The 17903-nt window shown below is 42.4% G+C and overlaps 1 protein-coding gene across 1 annotated transcript in view; it reads left to right on the forward strand.

Annotated features, from left to right (window-relative positions):
- Positions 1-17903, forward strand: part of LOC117526855 (chromodomain Y-like protein 2) — a 162223-nt gene that overhangs the window by 95772 nt on the left and 48548 nt on the right. Inside the window, exon 3 of the mRNA XM_034188934.1 lies at positions 3216-3433. Within this exon, the coding sequence (XP_034044825.1) occupies positions 3216-3433 (218 nt within the window). The remainder of the gene's footprint in view (positions 1-3215; positions 3434-17903) is intronic.

The following is a 17903-nucleotide window of genomic DNA, read 5'->3' on the forward strand; positions in this document are numbered from 1 at the left end:
ACCTGCTTTCTATATTTCACCTGATGCTGAAACTCAAACCCATGAGGGACTTTAGGCTTCTACTGGCCTCTACGTCTGCCTTAAGGTAAATAAGTTGTGTCCCAAGACCTCTTTTAGCAGAACAGCACCGACCTTATTACTGTGCAGGTCCTGATACGCCTCAGAGCTTTTCAGATTGTTCATTGCCTCCCGTACGGAGCAAGAGCTAAGAAAGGGGCTAAAAATGCTGTCTTAGGCCACTTCTTCAGGTCGTTCCTCCGCTTCTCTGTATTTGTAGACAGCGGGATTGTAATGTTGTCTCATTTGAGCTGTGCCAGCTGCTGTTTATGTCTCGTAGAAAGTGGATTTGCATATGTAAACAAATGCCAGTTCCGGTTCATACCGGAAGTCTCACCCATAATTCACGCAAGGCCTCATGGGAGCTCACAATAAGGTGGATATAAATATGCTACATGGCATTATAGCTGGATGCATATGGTGTTGGCTTTAGGCTTGTCATTGTACTATCCCTTAACCACTTCCATTAGTTCTTTCACTCTATCTTGAATGGATTCCCAATTTTTATATCTTGAACTTTCAGCAGCTCTGGGACTTATTAGACTATGACCTTGCTTCCATGTTTATAACCTTAGTGTCTGTCCCTCTGTGAATGTTGAATAATTGGTGAGTTTGCCTAAATTGCCCCTCTTGTTGTGAGAAATCCCTGCTTGCAGAGAAACAGGTTGATTAACCTGGAACACCACAGTAGCTCAGCTCATGTTGTCCCCATGATGGTCTGTGTCCCATATGCATTTGTCTCCCAGCACCAGGCCTCATAGGTCCTCCCTGGCTGTCCTCTGTGGAATATCACAGTCAGCTGCTTCATGGTAGTCATTCTTACTGACGTTAATAGTTTGTTTATAATGAGGATAAACGCTGCCTTCATGCTGCATGTGGCAAAAGTCAGTTCATAAACCTGTCAGCAATTAAACCAACATATACGGGCAAAAGCATGACCTCCTTGGCAGTGGTAATTGTCATAATACCATGATTTGTGTAACGCCTATGGAAGCCTTTCTGATGAACATGAAACATTTGATTGAGATAATGCCATGCAAATTGTTTGCATTAACCATCAAACAACTGAGTAATTTTCACAACTAAAATGACCAAGTACAGTGATTTATGACCCTGTTGTATTTTTACCTGAGGCCAAAATATGGCCATCGGGTATTGCGAAAGACTTACATCTGTCGAGTTGTCCAGTCCTAAAATTTAAGTCATAAAAAGAGCTTTCTTTGGCACCACTATAATTTTATTCCTTATAATATCCATCCATCCATCCATCCATTTTCTTCTGCTTTATCCGGAGTCGGGTCGCGGGGGCAGCAGCTCAAGCAAAGCCGCCCAGACCTCCCGATCCACACACCCCTCCCCTAGCTCCTCGGCGGAACCCCAAGGCCTTCCCAAGCCAGTCGAGAGATGTAGTACCTCCAGCGTGTCCTGGGTCTTCCCCGGGGCCTCCTTCCAGTGGGACGTGCCCGGAACACCTCTCCAGCGAGGCGTCCAGGGGGCATCCGGAAAAGATGCCCGAGCCACCTCAACTGACTCCTTTCGATGTGGAGGAGCAGCGGCTCGACTCCGAGCTCTTCCCGAGTGACCGAGCTCCTCACCCTATCTCTAAGGGAGCGCCCAGCCACCCTGCGGAGGAAACTCATCTTGGCCGCTTGTACTCGCGATCTTGTTCTTTCGGTCATGAGCCAAATCTCATGACAGTAGGTGAGGATCGGAACGTAGATCGATCGGCAAATCGAGAGCTCCGCCCCCCTACTCAGCTCTCTCCTCACCACGACGGTCCGATACAGCGACCGCATCACTGCAGACGCTGCACCGATCCGTCCATCGATCTCACACTCCATCCGTCCCTCACTCGTGAACAAGACCCCGAGATACTTAAACTCCTCCACTTGAGGCAACGACACTCCACTGACCTGAAGAGGGCAAAGCACCTTTTTCCGGTCGAGAACCATGGCCTCGGATTTAGAGGTGCTGATTTTCATCCCGGACGCTTCACACTCGGCTGCAAACCGCCCCAGTGCACGCTGAAGGTCCTGATTTGACGAAGCCAAATCAGGTCCTCCAATCAGTACTCCTGGAGAGGGGCTGGACGCTTCCTTATAATATTCCTTAAACATTCCTTATTACTTAAAATTCGCACTGGAAAAGATTTAGAATTTTTCCTCCTGAAGGGGAGAAATTCAAGTGATCAGACACCATAACCTACATTTGTTAGTGATGTCAGATCACGCAGGGTCTTCTTCCAGTCTGCGAGAGGGATGCTGGGAAGCACACTGTGACTGCCAATTGGAGTAAAGAAAGGCAGCGTGACATCAGCTGGCTGCTCTCTCCAACAAACTAAAGCAAGAAGGAGCAAAATGCTTTGAAACAGCTTATTTCTGTAATATGTTGTTCATATTTTTTGTAAAGGTTAGCAAGAAATAAACAAATAAAAACGAAATAATAAAAAATAAAAAACACTTTATAAACCAGATAAAACCTCTGAAGTGATTGGAAAGATGTCTTACAGATATTAGCGTGCATCAAGCAAGTGGGTCAGGTCACAAATAATCTCAAAACCTCAGCCATGTGCATATGCACTTCCTCCTGTAGTTAGTCTGCACGATGGTGTTAGAAGGAAAAGGCTATACTTGCTGTGGAAGTCCCCCAGGAAAATATGTTCTCTTCATAAAAAAAAGAGCTGTAATTTTGCAACACGTTTCAAAAATAAACCTACCATTATATTTTAAATTTTAAATTTATTTTCACTTATATAGCACCAAAACACAACAAAGTTGCCTGAAGGCACTTCACACAAGTAAGGTCAAACCTTACCAACCCCTAGAGCAAGCACACAGGTGACAGTGGTAAGGAAAAACTCCCTCTGAGGAAGAAACGTAAAGCAGACCAGGCTCAAAGGGGTGACCCTGTAATTGGGCCATGCTACCGACACAAATTATGATAAAATTTTGGTAGAAACTAAATTTTGTCAGTTTTGTGAAATTTGATAGGCCGTATAGCTTTAAATAGAGCATGTCATAACAGGAATGGACAAAACTGTGATTCAAAAGTGGTGTAGGTGCTGCCCTGCTATCTATGAAATTCTGTCAGTTATCTGCTGCAGTCCCAGGGGATTGATTGACTGATTGTCCTTTTTTGTCATCTCTCCTCTGTGTCAGGTGCCCCTCTGTCCAATGGCAAGATTCATCTGCACAGCTCGGTGAAACGAAAGTTGGCTGAAGACAAAGGCTATGTGTTTGACAAGCGTTTGCGGTACAACGTGCGACAGAACGACAGTAGCTACAGATTCAGAGACATCATGGTGAGGAAAGAGGAGGGGTTCACCCACGTGCTTCTCTCGAGCCAAACAACAGACAACAATGCTTTGACTCCAGAGGTGAGAACCAAAAGGCACATTCAGGTACACACATTTATGTACATTATCTGTCAATGTGTAATTATATTTAAGTTTATGTACGTTTTCATTCTATCTGAGTTGATGTAGATTACTCTTACTGCAAAAAAGCAAATTATTTTGCTCAGTAATGACTTCTGTGAAGCCCAAAAACTACAAAAATGACACTTTGCCACTACTACAACCCCAATTCCAGTGAAGTTGGCACGTTGTGTAAAATGTAAATAAAAACAGAATACAATGATTTGCAAATCCTCTTCAACCTATATTCAATTGAATACACCACAAAGACAAGATATTTAATGTTCAAACTGATAATTTTTGTTGTTTTTGTGCAAATATATGGATGCCTGCAACACATTTCAAAAAAGCTGGGACAGTGGTATGTTTGCCACTGTGTTACATCACCTTTCCTTGTTATTTCACCTTTCCTACATCACTTGCCAAAGAGTTTTTACATAAAAGTAATTATTGGTGAATAATACAGTGTAATCAGGTGTTACATCATGTATTGTTGCAGCAAATGTTAGCTGAGCTAGTAGCAAATTTATGGAGGAGGTTTATGGAAGTGAATGTTGTGTAGTTATCCTTCAATACCCCTGGATATGGTCAAGAGTTCAGTGATTTTTCTGTGTTTCAATGACATAATCATCTTTGGTGGAGATGTACGAGGTCTGTTAGAAAAGTATCCAACCTTATTATTTTTTTCTAAAACCATATGGATTTGAATCACGTGTGATTGCGTCAGCCAAGCTTGAACCCTCGTGCGCATGCGAATAAATGTCTGAACGATTTGGATCTTTGCTGCCCACGTCCATGTCTTTTCACAATTCCTGTGCTAGTCAGAGGACATACCGGATCAAGACAGCGTCCAGTTTAGAAATGAACGGCACATTCCACTGTTACAGGAGTTTTTGTCATGGAAAGAGGAACAAAGGCGGAGGAATTCCGCGCGTCGCGGCAGAGCTGCATGGCAAAAAGAAACGCCGTGATGAAGCCTCACAGGACATGTTCTGGCATGTCCAGCTCATGCACAATCACAATCGGATATTCACACGACTGGAAAGCAACCGGAATCCGTCTGAAATCCACCTTTAAGCCGTCCTGTGAGACTAACACTGAGGTGGTTTTGTCCCGCGTAATGAACGGCTCCGTGGCGCGTCCCTCGGCTTCTTTTTCCATGAAAAAAAACTCCTGTAATGGTGGAATGTGCCGGAAAAAGTGCTGATGTCCACATCTTCTGCCTTTTTGTGAAAGTCAGACGAGGTCCCGGATCAACAAAGCTTTCACGTTGGAAATGATCTGGTTGTTTGTGCGGGGTGTCAGCCTGTCCATCGGCACTGGGAGCGCGCTGCACTCTCAGCAGTTGTGGGCCATCCTTAAAGGGGCAGTAACACCCCGAAATCTGTTTAATCCCCATAAAATCGTCCCTGAAAGCCATATTAATTTTTCAAACGGTGTCCACCTGGAGGTCTCTCACAGTTTCTGGAAAAAAATTGATGCAGCAAAGATCCAAATCGTTCAGACATTTATTCGCAATAAAAAATAGACGAGAGGGGTAGACCACACCTCACTCAAAGCCTGCTCACAGGCGAATGACGCAACCGACAGGCATGAAAAGACTCACGCATGCGCACGAGGGTTCAAGCTTGGTTAATCAAGTCATTCTAGATGTAAATTTACTTATCTGCTTTGCTCGTTCAGAGTTGGCTGGCAGTTTAGCTAAGCGCTGGTCAGTAGTCGGCAGATACCGCTGCTACCCTCTTTTAGCTCCGGGTGATGGGGTAGCATGTGGGCTTGCCGATTTGAAGTGTTTCCAAAGTACTTGACTTTCATTTTGCAGATTTTGCACACTGCATAAGTCATGTCAAGCTCCTTCTTAACGCAGCAAATAATAAAATCCAAAATGCGCCCAAACATTTGCCTTCAGCAAAGACGGTGCTGGCTGAGTTAGCTCTTCGTCCGCCATGCTAAGCTGCCCCTCATGAATGTTTGAAGCACGCCGGACCCCCCCCTCGCGGGGACGCTGTAGTACGGAAGCCGCTGCCTGACAAACAATACGTGCAGGGAGTAAGCAAAAAAATGTTTTAAAAAATGCTTTTTAAAAATTGATTCTTGGACATTTTGGATCGATTCAGAATCATAATAAATAAGAATCGTGATTCAGACGTGAATCGATTTTTTCCGACACCCCTACTACCTTGGTCAATGGCAGAGAAAGGAGCAGACACTAAATAATTTGTCATGATTGAATTTTTTTCCACTAAATGATCATTCCTGGACATGAAGTGCAGCTTGTTTATTTTATTTTTTCAATTACAGTGTTATTAGGTTTCAAACTTGTATGCGCTTCAAACTGGGTGGAATCCATTTGTTTACATTTGTAGAAGAAACCTGCTGTGAGGAAAATTCATAAATTTGAACCCCAATTTCAGATACAACAAAGACATTACAAGTGAAATGTTTATTTTTCTCTTATTTTGCTCAGAGAATCTATTTTATAATAGCCAAGTGGCCTCTGTGTGCGTGTATGTGTGTGTGTGTGCCTACGCGCATGCGTGCATGTGTATGGCTTTGATCACAGGGGAGAGCTGACGTTTGCCTTTTGGTATGCTTATGTATTTTGGGTCAAGGATGAATGCTGCGAAAACGGAAAGTTGATAGGACTAATATTTTTGGAGAAATTAGCGATTTTAGCTAACAACAGTGAACAATGGACGCTGTGCTGCAATGCACTATGGGAGTTCTGGGTTTGGGGGGTTTTAAATGTTGTTGTGGTTAATGTTAGTTCAACAGCATTGTTAGTGTTATTGATTTATTGTGTTTTGTAGCTTAATTGGTTACACCTATCATCACCCACCAGTGCATCCATGGCAATGCCCCCCGCTCACCTCAAAGACCTCCTCACTCCCCACACACCCTCCCGTTACACTAATCACAACACTAATCTTCTCTGTCTCCCCTCACACCACATTTCACACCATGGGAGACAGGGCCTTCTGTTTAGTTGCCCCTCATATTTGGAACTCCCTCCCTGATCATCTGAGGGCTCCACAAACTCTGGAAGCTTTTAAAAAAAAGTCTCTAGACATGCCTGTTTAGACAGGCCTATCACAGGTCTCAATAATTTGAATCTGTTGCATCTTAGTCTTTTTAATTTATTTTATTAATTTATTTTGGTTTTATTACATACTGGTGACTGTTTTTGTCTTAAGATTTTATGTTTTTATTCTCTTATTTATCCTTGGTTTTATTTTTTCCCTGTAGCACTTTGAGATTTTTATTAATGAAAGATGCCTTATTATTGCATTGTTGAACGTGATGTCACTGAACGTCACATTACACTCATTTTGTGTAAAACAATCAGTTCTGTTGATGAATGTTTATTTTCTTTTATGAGTGGAATATTTATCTAATCACATAAATCAGTAAATGCCAGAATACTGTGGAAAACTGAAAGGATGATGTCATTGCCCTGCCTCTGTAACATGTTGTTCACAGTGTAATTTAACAGTCTAATTTAGGAAAAATATATTTGTTTTCTTGGTGGTGGGACAAAGTGCTGGCGTCCTCCAGCTCAGTCTGAGAAACTCACCCAGAGCAGACAGACACTGAGGGACGTCTTTAAAAACGCGAATTAATTAACGCATTTCCAGATGTCATCTTCCAAAACAAGGTGTCATGTGCAAAACACTTTCATCTGTGATGATGAATTCTGGCAACAGGTCAGATTAAAAGACTTTATTTAATCCATAAGCCGGCTTCTAAAGTATTAGCTTTCGTCGCTGCGTTAGCCCCACGTCTTCTCCATTTTTTGTGGAAGTGTTACAGCGCTACATACAGGCCTGGCATGTGTACAACAGCATTTTCACACGGTTTCATTGGATCTGTGACAATGGAGATATTTGTTGAATGGAACACTTTTTAAAAATGACAAAAAAAAAGATTGTATAGCAGAAGTTCAGTTTCAGTGTAGACAAGGCCTTAAAAACATGGGATGGAATTAAATTAAAATAATGAATGAGAAATTATTTTCTTGGGGGTGCTATGACAAATCCAGGGGGAGCTCTAGCACCCTGTAGCGGCCCCTTGGCACCGCCCATGCTGTATGTGCGTGCATGTGTGCGTATAACTTCGATCACAGACAAACTATGGAGCTGCAATTTGCTGTTTGGTATGCTTATATATTTTGGGTCAAGGATGAATGGCCCAAAATGGAAAGTTGATAGGACTAATATTTTTGGAGAAAATACCGATATTAGCTAACAACACTGAACAATGTGATAATTACATTCTGGACTCACGCCATTCCAACAGGGGACGGTAAATCATCTGTATATTAAAAGTTTGCATGTGTGCCTGATTTTATTTAGTAAGTTCAATGTATGTACATAATTGTACATTACAAACACATGGATGACACAAGAAAGTGAAAACATTTCCATTATAGAAAATAGAAGGATCTGTATTCTTCCAAAATAGAAGTAATAATAATAATTATAATTATAATACTGATGATAATAATAATATTAGTGTGTATATGATAACAAGAACCGAAACAATTTCTAAATACATTAAGACAGTAAATTAACATTAAAAAATTACATAATTAACAGGAAATAAAAGGGTTGAGTTCTTCTAAAAACTGTTCAGGTCTGGGGTTCTCAAAGCATTCTGGAATCACACGTCGTTCCAACACGTTGCACAATTTACAACCCCAATTCCAATGAAGTTCGGACATTGTGTGAAATGTAAATAAAAACAGAGTACAATGATTTGCAAATCCTCTTCAACCTATATTCAGTTGAATACATCACAAAGACAAGATATTTAATGTTCAAACTGATAAACTTTAATGTTTTTGTGCAAATATTTGCTCTTTTTGAAATGGATGCCTGCAACACATTTCAAAAAAGCTGGGACAGTGGTATGTTTACCACTGTGTTACATCATCTTTCCTTCTAACAACACTCAGTAAGCATTTAGGAACTGATTTGTTGGGAAGGTGTAGTGACACGGACCCACAACAGGGGGCATTAATGAGCGGACAATGGATGAGCCAAAAAGTAACAATTTAATGTTGTGACTTGCACAACGGAATACAGACAGTAACAATAGAGGAGTACAGTCAATCATGTACAAGGTGACGTGTGGGCAGGCTCGAGGATAGAAGACGTCTGTCCAAAGAAGAGCCGGATCCCACACGGCTTCCACCGCCAGCGGATCTGAAGAACACCGGAGCCGCCAAGTCCCGAGTCCCAGGTGGCCACCGTCTCCAGCTGTCAGACCAGGTACTGCTGGCAGAAACAGAAACAGTTAATGGTGGGTGTGTGTAGACACACCCAGTAATCTTCCCCTGAGTAGTTCCTCTGGGAGGGAGAACCTCCACCTCCAGAAACAATGTCACCCGTGCAGCTCCTGTTGGTCTCTTTCCTGGATGGAGTGAGAGGCGAAGAACGTCGCCCTCTCACTGTCTGCCAATCCAGCCTCCGACAGAGCCCGCAGGAACACGGCTGCACACAGAACAATATTTTAATCACAGATAATTACAGCAGAGAGAGTTACCTTGCTTGGTAGCTGATTTCTCGGCGGGGAGGTGGAGTTGCAGTCTGGCCTTTATGGTGATGGTGTTGAGTGGTGGATGAGTGACAGCTGGTACGGATGATGAGTGACAGCTGTCACTCCTGGTCGCTCCGACGCCCTCTCCTGCTTGAAGCCCGCACTTCAAGCAGGGCGCCATCTTGTGGTGGTGGGCCAGCAGTACCTCCTCTTCAGCGGCCCACACAACACTGATTACACTAATTGTGAGTGTCATGATTGGATATAAAAGAAGCATCCCCAAAAGGCTCAGCCGTTCACAAGCAAAGATGGGGCGAAGATCACCACTTTGTGAACAACTGCATGAAAAAATAGTCCAACAGTTTAAGAACAATGTTTCTCAACATTCAATTGCAAGGAATTTAAGGATTCCATCATCTACAGTCCATAATATAATCAGAAGATTCAGAAAATCTGGAGAACTTTCTACATGTAAGCAGCAAGGCTGAAAACCAACAATGAATGCCCGTGACCTTCGATCCCTCAGGTGGCACTGCATTAAAAACTGACATCATTGTGTAAAGGATCATACCGCTTGGGCTCAGGAACACTTCAGAAAACCATTGTCAGTTAACACAGTTCATCGCTACATCCACAAGTGCAAGTTAAAACTCTGCCATGCAAAGCGAAAGCCATACATCAACAACATTCAGAAACGCCGCCACCTTCTCTGGGCCAGAGCTCATTTGGAATGGACAGACACAAAGTGGAAAAGTGTGCTGTGGTCTGATGAGTTCACATTTCAAATTGTTTTTGGAAATCATGGACGTTGCATCCTTCGGACAAAAGAGGAAACAGACCATCCAGATTGTTACCTGCACAAATTTCAAAAGCCAGCATCTGTGATGGTATGGGGGGGTGTTAGTGCCCATGGCATGGGCAACTTACACATCTGTCAGCAGCTTGTTTTTCAGGGACGTCCCTGCTTATTTCAGCAAGACAATGCCAAGCCACATTCTGCACGTGTCATAACAGCGTGGCTTCGTAGTAAAAGAGTGCGGATACTAGACTGGCCTGCCTGCAGTACAAACTTGTCACCCATTGCAAATGTGTGGCACATTATGAAGCACAAAATACGACAACAGAGACCCCAGACGAACAACTGAAGTCATACATCAAGCAAGAATGGGAAAGAATTCCACATACAAAGCTTCAACAATTAGTGTCCTCAGTTCCCAACCACTTATTGAGTGTTGTTAGAAGGAAGGGTGATGTAACACAGTGGTAAACATAAAACTGTCCCAGCTTTTTTGAAACATGTTGCAGGGATCCATTATATATATATATATATATTTTCCTCAGGGAGAATTTTGATCTTCCCATTTTTCTTTTGGGATGCTGTGGTTTGACAGAGAACAGTAGGACACAGGAGACTGCAACAGGGGACAAACAGAAATATCTGGTTTGGTGTAACACAGCAGCTGCCAGCCCTGGAGACTCAACTCAGAGACCTCCAAAGCAATGCTGCAATTCCCCAGACTGATTTTCTCTGACTGTCCCCAGGATTCAGCATCTGTCATTGTGAATCAATAGATATGGAAAATTACCTGCTAAAAAGAAACATGGAAACATGGAATACTTTACTTCCTCGGTTAGTAAAGTAGGTAGACAAACCAGACCCTCACAGAAACATGTAAATGATGTACAGAACAGACTGGCAAAATGGATGTAGAAAGCTGAAGCTGACATATTGCTGGCTTCTGGAGGAAACAGAAATGGAAACAGGTGAGTGAATGAAATAAATGTTATGCAGCTGTGCAGACAGAGCCAGAGAACCCGTGGCACACCTGTAACACAGACACACAGCGAGAAAAAGCCAGGGAACCCCAGTGATTCAAAACACACCAAGTAGCCACAATTTCCCAAAAAAACCCATGAAGAAGTGCAAAACAAACCCAATTGGAAACTGACACCTGTAGATCAATTCTTCCACGTGCTTTCTAGCAAATATGAACCAAGATTTCATATTCCTTTTTTTAAAAAATGAAAAAGTGTTTCTATGTGCTACTCTACCATAAAGCTGTGACTAGTGAAGCAACAGAAGAGTGTGGCGTCTCATATCACAGCCACTTTTGCTTGCGTCCGTTTTGGAGTCATCTCGGGTTGCTTGTGGTCTCCTGGGTGCCTCTTTTAGGCACAGTTTTGCCAGTCTCTTTACATTTCTTAGTGGTTGATTTAAATCAGTTTTTCCTAATCCTGGTCCTTCAGACCCAAAGTACCATAATTTCTGGACTATAGAGCGCACCTGAATATTCGCTGTACTCAACAGTTTTAAAATGAAAACAAATTGTACAACCCCCCCATTGGAAATTGGGGTTGTACATAAATAACCACACTTGTCTATAAGTCGCGGGTCTCCAAGTTGTAACATGAGATATTTACACAGAAAGATGTTAGACAGAAATAATTTTTAGCTTTAAATTAAATATGTTCCATAAATGCTTCTTTCCCTGAAATGTTACACGTAAATATTGATGCGCACGTCATCCAGCGCGCGCACGATGTCTCTGCTCCACACGGACAACTGAATCATTTTAACTTTTTTAAGATTTCATCACGTGCAGCCAGGATCGGATGGAGTCTGTGGTAAATGAGAAGTTAATGAAGCGCTGTGACTTTTTTGACTTGTTGCGCCAAGACAGAGAACCGTTTTGGAAGGATGGGCGGAGAAGGCTCCGCTCTGCTAACTGATCTGACGGCGCAACTCTGGCGCAAAGTGCCGGAGAGGGACTTTAATTTCTTCACTAACACAAACAGGTAAGACCTTATATTTACACTGTGTGTGAACTTACACCGCATGAGGAGCGCAGCTTTCAGGAAATCAATTGTAGCCACATCATTGTAAAAGCCGCAGTGTTCAAAGAGTGTGAAAAAAGTAGCGGCTTATAGTCCGGAAATTATGGTACTGCTCATTTTCCATTTTTCCCTTGTCTAGCTACACATAATGTATTCAATTCAGGTGTGTTCCATTGTTCAGCCAGCTCTTGGTTGACTGAACACACTTGACTAAGCTGATCTACTCTGAGCAGATGAGAGACAAAGGGACAACATGGAATACTTTGGGTCCCAAGTGAGGATGGCGAAACACTGATTTAAGTGAATGCCAAGAGATACTCACTCTGTTATTGTGTTCATCCCCGAGCTGGTCAAAAAGCCAACTGGCTGTTAGAGGGATGATTGGGCGTTGTTATATTAAATGGAATGAGTACTTACTTGATCCATTAATACATGTCACCATTTTTCTCAGTAAATATACATCTAAAGGTGCTACAAGCATGACATTTTCACCAGATGTTGGTAACAGCCCAAGTAATCCACACATACAAAGAAATCAGACTATAGATGTCCATAAATTATGTTATGTGTAATCATGTGAAATGACAAAGGAAAAAGTTATTGAACACCTGAAGAAAGGGAGGCATAAAAAGGCATGGAAATCAAGAAACCAGCTGAATTCTATTAGTATTTAGAAAGAAGTCCTGCCCCTTGTCAGTGCAAATTAATATCAGCTAGTTCAGTCTCAACTGATGGCCTTCAAAAAGGTGTCTCTTTACCAAGGTGTCACACAAGAAACATTACATGATGAGTAAGAGCAAAGAGCTCTCTTAAGATCTGCACAACCTTATTGCTGCAAAACATACTGATGGCATTGGTCACAGAAGGATTTCTAAACTTCTGAATGTTCCATTGAGCACTGTTCTGGCTGTAATCTGAAAGTGAAGAGAACATCGTTTCACCATAAACCGGCCATGATCAGGTGCTCCTCGCAAGATTTCTAACAGAGGACTGAAAGGAATTATCAGAAGAGTTGTCCAAGAGCTGTGGACTGCTTCAGAAAGACCTAAAATTAGCAGGTATAATTGTTTCAACAAATCCAATAAGTAATGCACTCAACCACCATGGCCTGTGTGCACGCTCACTGTGCAAGACTCTGCTGTTGAAGAAAAAGCATGTTGGAGCTTGTTTAAAGTTTACTGCACAAGATTTAGACAAACCTGTAAAATTATTGTCTGGTGAGATGAGACGAAAATTGAACTCTTTGGATGCCATAATACACAACACTACACATCAGCCCAAAAACACTGTACCAACAGTGAAGTTTGGACGTGGGAACATCTTGGTGTGGGGCTGTTTTTCAGCATCCAGCACTGGCAAACTTGGATGAATGGAAAAATGTACAGAGACCATCCATCCATCTTCTATACCTGCTTACTCCAGTTAAGTCGGGGTGGAGCCTATCCCAGCAGTCACAGGGCGTGAGGCAGGATACACCCTGGACAGGAAGCCAGTCTGTCATAGGGCCACATATGGACAGACAAACACATTCACTCACACCAGCCCAGTCTCACGGTTTTTTTTTTCGTCCTCCGTCACGAAAATTTGACTCATTTCGTGACGGGGGTTTTTGTCAACTCACTATTACTAACCCTACTCCTACCCCCAACCCTAACCATAACCACCCGACCCCCTACTTCACTTTTAATTTTGTGCAGCCATCGCGGAATGTATTAGAAAGAATTTGTGCTGCCGTGACGAAAAATGAGGCGCTTTTCGTCACTATCACAAACCAATAGATTAATGTATATTTCGTGCTGCTGAATCACAACTTGCCATGAGACTGGGTTGCACACACACACACACCTACAGGCAATTTAAAGTTTCCAGTGTACCAATCCTGCATTTCTTTGGATGTGGGAGGAAGCCGGAGCACGCGGAGAGAACCCACGCACCCTCCACACAGAAAGGCCACAGGTGTGAAACGATCCCATGACCTTTTTCTTATGCGGCAACAGTGCTAATCACTCAGCCATCTTGCTGCCATGTACGGAGACATTCTTGATTAAAATCTACCAGGATGATGAAGATAAAAAGAGGGGGGACATTTCAGTAAGACTTTGGTCCCAAACACACAGCCAAGGAAACTCTCAAATGGTTTCACAGAATGAACATAAAACTCAGAGAATGACCCAGTCAATCACCTGACTTGAATCTGAGAGAAAATCTATGGAAAAACTAAAGATCAGAGTTCACAGAAGAGGCCCACTGAACCTTCATGATTTGAAGACTGTTTGTGTGTAAGAATGGGCCAAAATCACACCTGAGCAATGCTTAAGATTAGTTTCTACATACAGGAGGCATCTTGAAGCTGTTATTGCAAACAAAGGCTTTTGTACAAAATATTAAACAAATTTCAGTAAGTGTGTTCAATATTTTTGTCACTGTCATTCCATTTTATTACACATAACTTAATTTCTCTACTTATTTGTTTTGGTTTCTTTGCATGTGTGGATTTCTTGGGTTGTTTCTGACACCTGGTGAAGATTTCATGTTAATAGCACCTTCAGAAATATATTTGCTGAGAAAAACGGCAGTGTGTTCAATACTATTTTACCCGCTTGTATATGTTTCAGATTTTAATTTAGACCATCTTGAAGATTTTCATTTTTTAAATGTATTAATTTACTACTTTTTTACTTTGTGCTTGTGCCCTTGGCAGAAATATGTGTGAATGACTGGAAAAAGTAAAACACTTTGAGCAACTGCATCAGAAGGAAAAGCACTATAGAAATGCAGCCCATTTACCATTAGATTTGAGATTCAAGAGCCTATTCTTTTTTTTTACTTTTTTATTTCTAGCAATAAAAATATAACAACACTCAAAGGAGGTAATTAATTCTCATAGACATTGCACATTCTGGTATGAATAATTATTTAAATGTTAACCCAAAATGTAGCCCAGCTCCAGCTCCAAACCCCCCCCCCCCCCCCCCACCCCCTTCCCTCCAAGTCCCTCTCTGGAAGCCAAAACTAAAAAAGAAGCCAAACTCCTTTCTCTGATAAACTGGTTTACATTCTTATTATTAATATTATTATACCAAATAAACAAACAAATCTATAACTTTTCACAAAAGAGTTGAAGTTTTTGAAATTATACCACAATGTATGTCCTGCAATTTTGTTTCTTCTCCTCACATGAAAAATGCAACTGGTGTTTTAGGTCTTTCAAAGTCAGACCCAGCCGGGAGTGATTAGACCTCGGCTAATGTCCTAGCAGCATTCAATAATGAATCTGCCCTCTGGATTCCAAAGCCACCTAGTGGCTTTCTCCACTGCTTCAGTCACAGATCTGATGCCATTCCTCCTTGCCACCCTGGTAGTGTGCTGTGGTGTAAACGCTTAATAACGTGAGCACCCTGAAAGTCTTTTGACGGCCCATCCATCTGCACAGGCTTACAGCAAGTTCACCAGCTTTGCTTTCTACACTCTTCCACAAAGTCCAGGTACTTGGTGTACTTCCTCTCCTTGACCTAGCCCACATGCTGTGCCCAAGGTACTGCATGTTCCAGTATATTAACCTCCAACCGGAGCTTGAATAGGAATTAGGTTTTGGAAAAACAAAGCTCTGTTGATGTTATCTGCACTTGGAACTTGAACTGCTTGCTGTCCTTGGCTGTTGTGAGGAAACCAGAATCACGCTAACTTGTCGCTGGGTCTTCTGTCCAGCTTTGAGGATCCTGAAGGTCTGTGACTGGTGGTTGCCTTTACTGGTGTTGATGGCCATTGTTATACTCTCAACAACCGTTTTATGCACTTGGTCATGGTGCTAACAGTAGAAACCATCCCTGCAGGGCTTTTAAGCAGCAATAAAAATGGAAGAACAAAATACTAAATTTGCACTCAAGAAGACAAATTGATGATTCCTGCTATTTCTCATGAGATCTGAAAGTCAAAATGAAATAGATCAGCATGCGCCAGGAGAAGTGGTGATTTAACAGCTGATACACAATACTTTTGTTGCTTTGTTATGTGAGTACCTCAGTTATTTGCCCATCAGTGTCCCCAGTTCCAGTGCACGCTTCATGTGACTGTGAGTTTGCTCTCAGTTAAGGTGCACTGACACGAGCATGCCTGTGCCTCACGCAATAGCACGAACTTCGTAGTGACGATCCCACCCACTATATTCACAGCTGGTTGCCGTTCTTTGTTCTACCTGCTGCCATGTGCTCTGTGCTGGACGGTGTGTATATAAAATAATTATTTTGTGGCGGATTCATCATTTTTTTTTCTGCAAATTGGCCGCTGAAAACAGCTCTCATCGCTTCCTGAATCACAGAGGAGGCTGCAGCCGGAGCCGTTCGTGCGCACATGCGCACCTAACTACCTTCAGAAAGCATTTTGAACCATCTAAAAAGATAATTATTTGACTTGTTTACATTGTCATGGCTTGATAAAACAGTTGCGTGTTCTTTCTTTCTTGTCTGCAGCTGTTAAAGTATGTTTATAACAGATTTAAAGTGGATATGACACTTAAAGACAACATAGTCTTATTACATGTAACAAAGGTTATATAATTCGGTCAACCTAAGCATTTTGGGAAAATGGACACGATTCTCCCGTTATATATAACATTTGAACGTCCCACCACTGAAAAATGTGCACGCCCCGTGACCAGCTTCCCGCTGAGCACCAAGCCTAAAATACTTCACTACGTGTAGACCGTATCGGCTTGCGTGCCTGGCGGCCGTTGTTTACACTTTTTTTAGTGGCAGAAACTTTGATTAAACACAGCTCTCAGGGACTTGTTTGTCGATATGCCTGACCAGTGTGTCGCAGCATATTGCACAAACACAAGGGCGAAAGGTTTTAGCCTTTTCAAGTCCAGGCAGATTGATCGAAAGTTGCGGTGTTGTGTGATGCACGAAATGTCTGGCTGCCGCTCGCACAAACGCATTTGCTCCTGACAGCAGACACTTTCCTCTACCGTCTCCATGTTCTCGCACCGCTCACAGGAACACATAAAATGTCAACCCCAAATAATATGTTCACAATAATCTTGAAATGGTCAAGGAACTTACGTAGTAAACACGGCGGCGGCATGTAAACACGACGGCGGCATGTTCAGTGTTGTTTTCGGCGATCTTTTTCGAAACGTTTGCCGTTTATTTCCTGTTCTTTCGTGAAAATAACGTAACTAAACATGGATGAATGCAATGCCAGGCACTCGAAGACGGCAAAAACCCGAAGGTAATGACGGTGGTCCACAAGTAGTAGCTACACTATCACGGCTCCGGAATAATAACAAAGGCAGTAAACAGACGCTTGAATCAAAAATGCTATAATTATAATGTTATAAACAGCAGCAACAAAAATCAAAGCCTCCCTTACCATTCCATATTCTGCAGCCTTTCAAAATCCATCGGAATTGGCACGTCTCTTGCCTCTGCTTCAGCTCCGCCATAAGCACGGCGGCATTATTTTCGCTGCCAGAATGCTCCTGGTTTGAATGTTCGTCCGAAAGATATGGCTCCAATCTGTAGGGTCTAATCAAGGCTGCGACATCTTCAGGATCCGAGTCACACTTGAAGAGGAGTCAGAAAAGTTCTTGATCTTGTCACTGTCCATGCTGAGGTCCATCTGTTCCTGTTGTCAATCGAACAGACAAAGACGGGACTGTACACGCTGTGACATCACGGCATCATGTGACTGGTGATGGAACGCTGCCAGTGCGCTTTCCAAGAAACACACTTTTGAGAAACTGTACAAACTTTATTTCTCAGTGATAATAATTAAAACCACTTTCAACTTACTATACTGTATGTATATTTTGATATTTATATCAGTTTTACCTAATTTTTTAGGTGTCATATCCACTTTAACTTCTTGTTATAATCCTTCAGACGAGCTGCGTTCTGATGCGATCCGCTGACATCACCACTCACTCTGTTCACTTCTTGTTCACTCGACTTGATGAGCTGCACGTAGTGTTGGAGATTAGATTGCGCCACATGGCACGATATTTGTGAGTGAAAGATTTTTTGAACATTTCAGAATTCTCTGTGCGCAGTAGCATGCA

The sequence above is a fragment of the Thalassophryne amazonica genome, chromosome 2 (genome assembly GCF_902500255.1).
Source record: "Thalassophryne amazonica chromosome 2, fThaAma1.1, whole genome shotgun sequence".
NCBI classification, from domain to species: Eukaryota; Metazoa; Chordata; class Actinopteri; order Batrachoidiformes; family Batrachoididae; genus Thalassophryne; species Thalassophryne amazonica.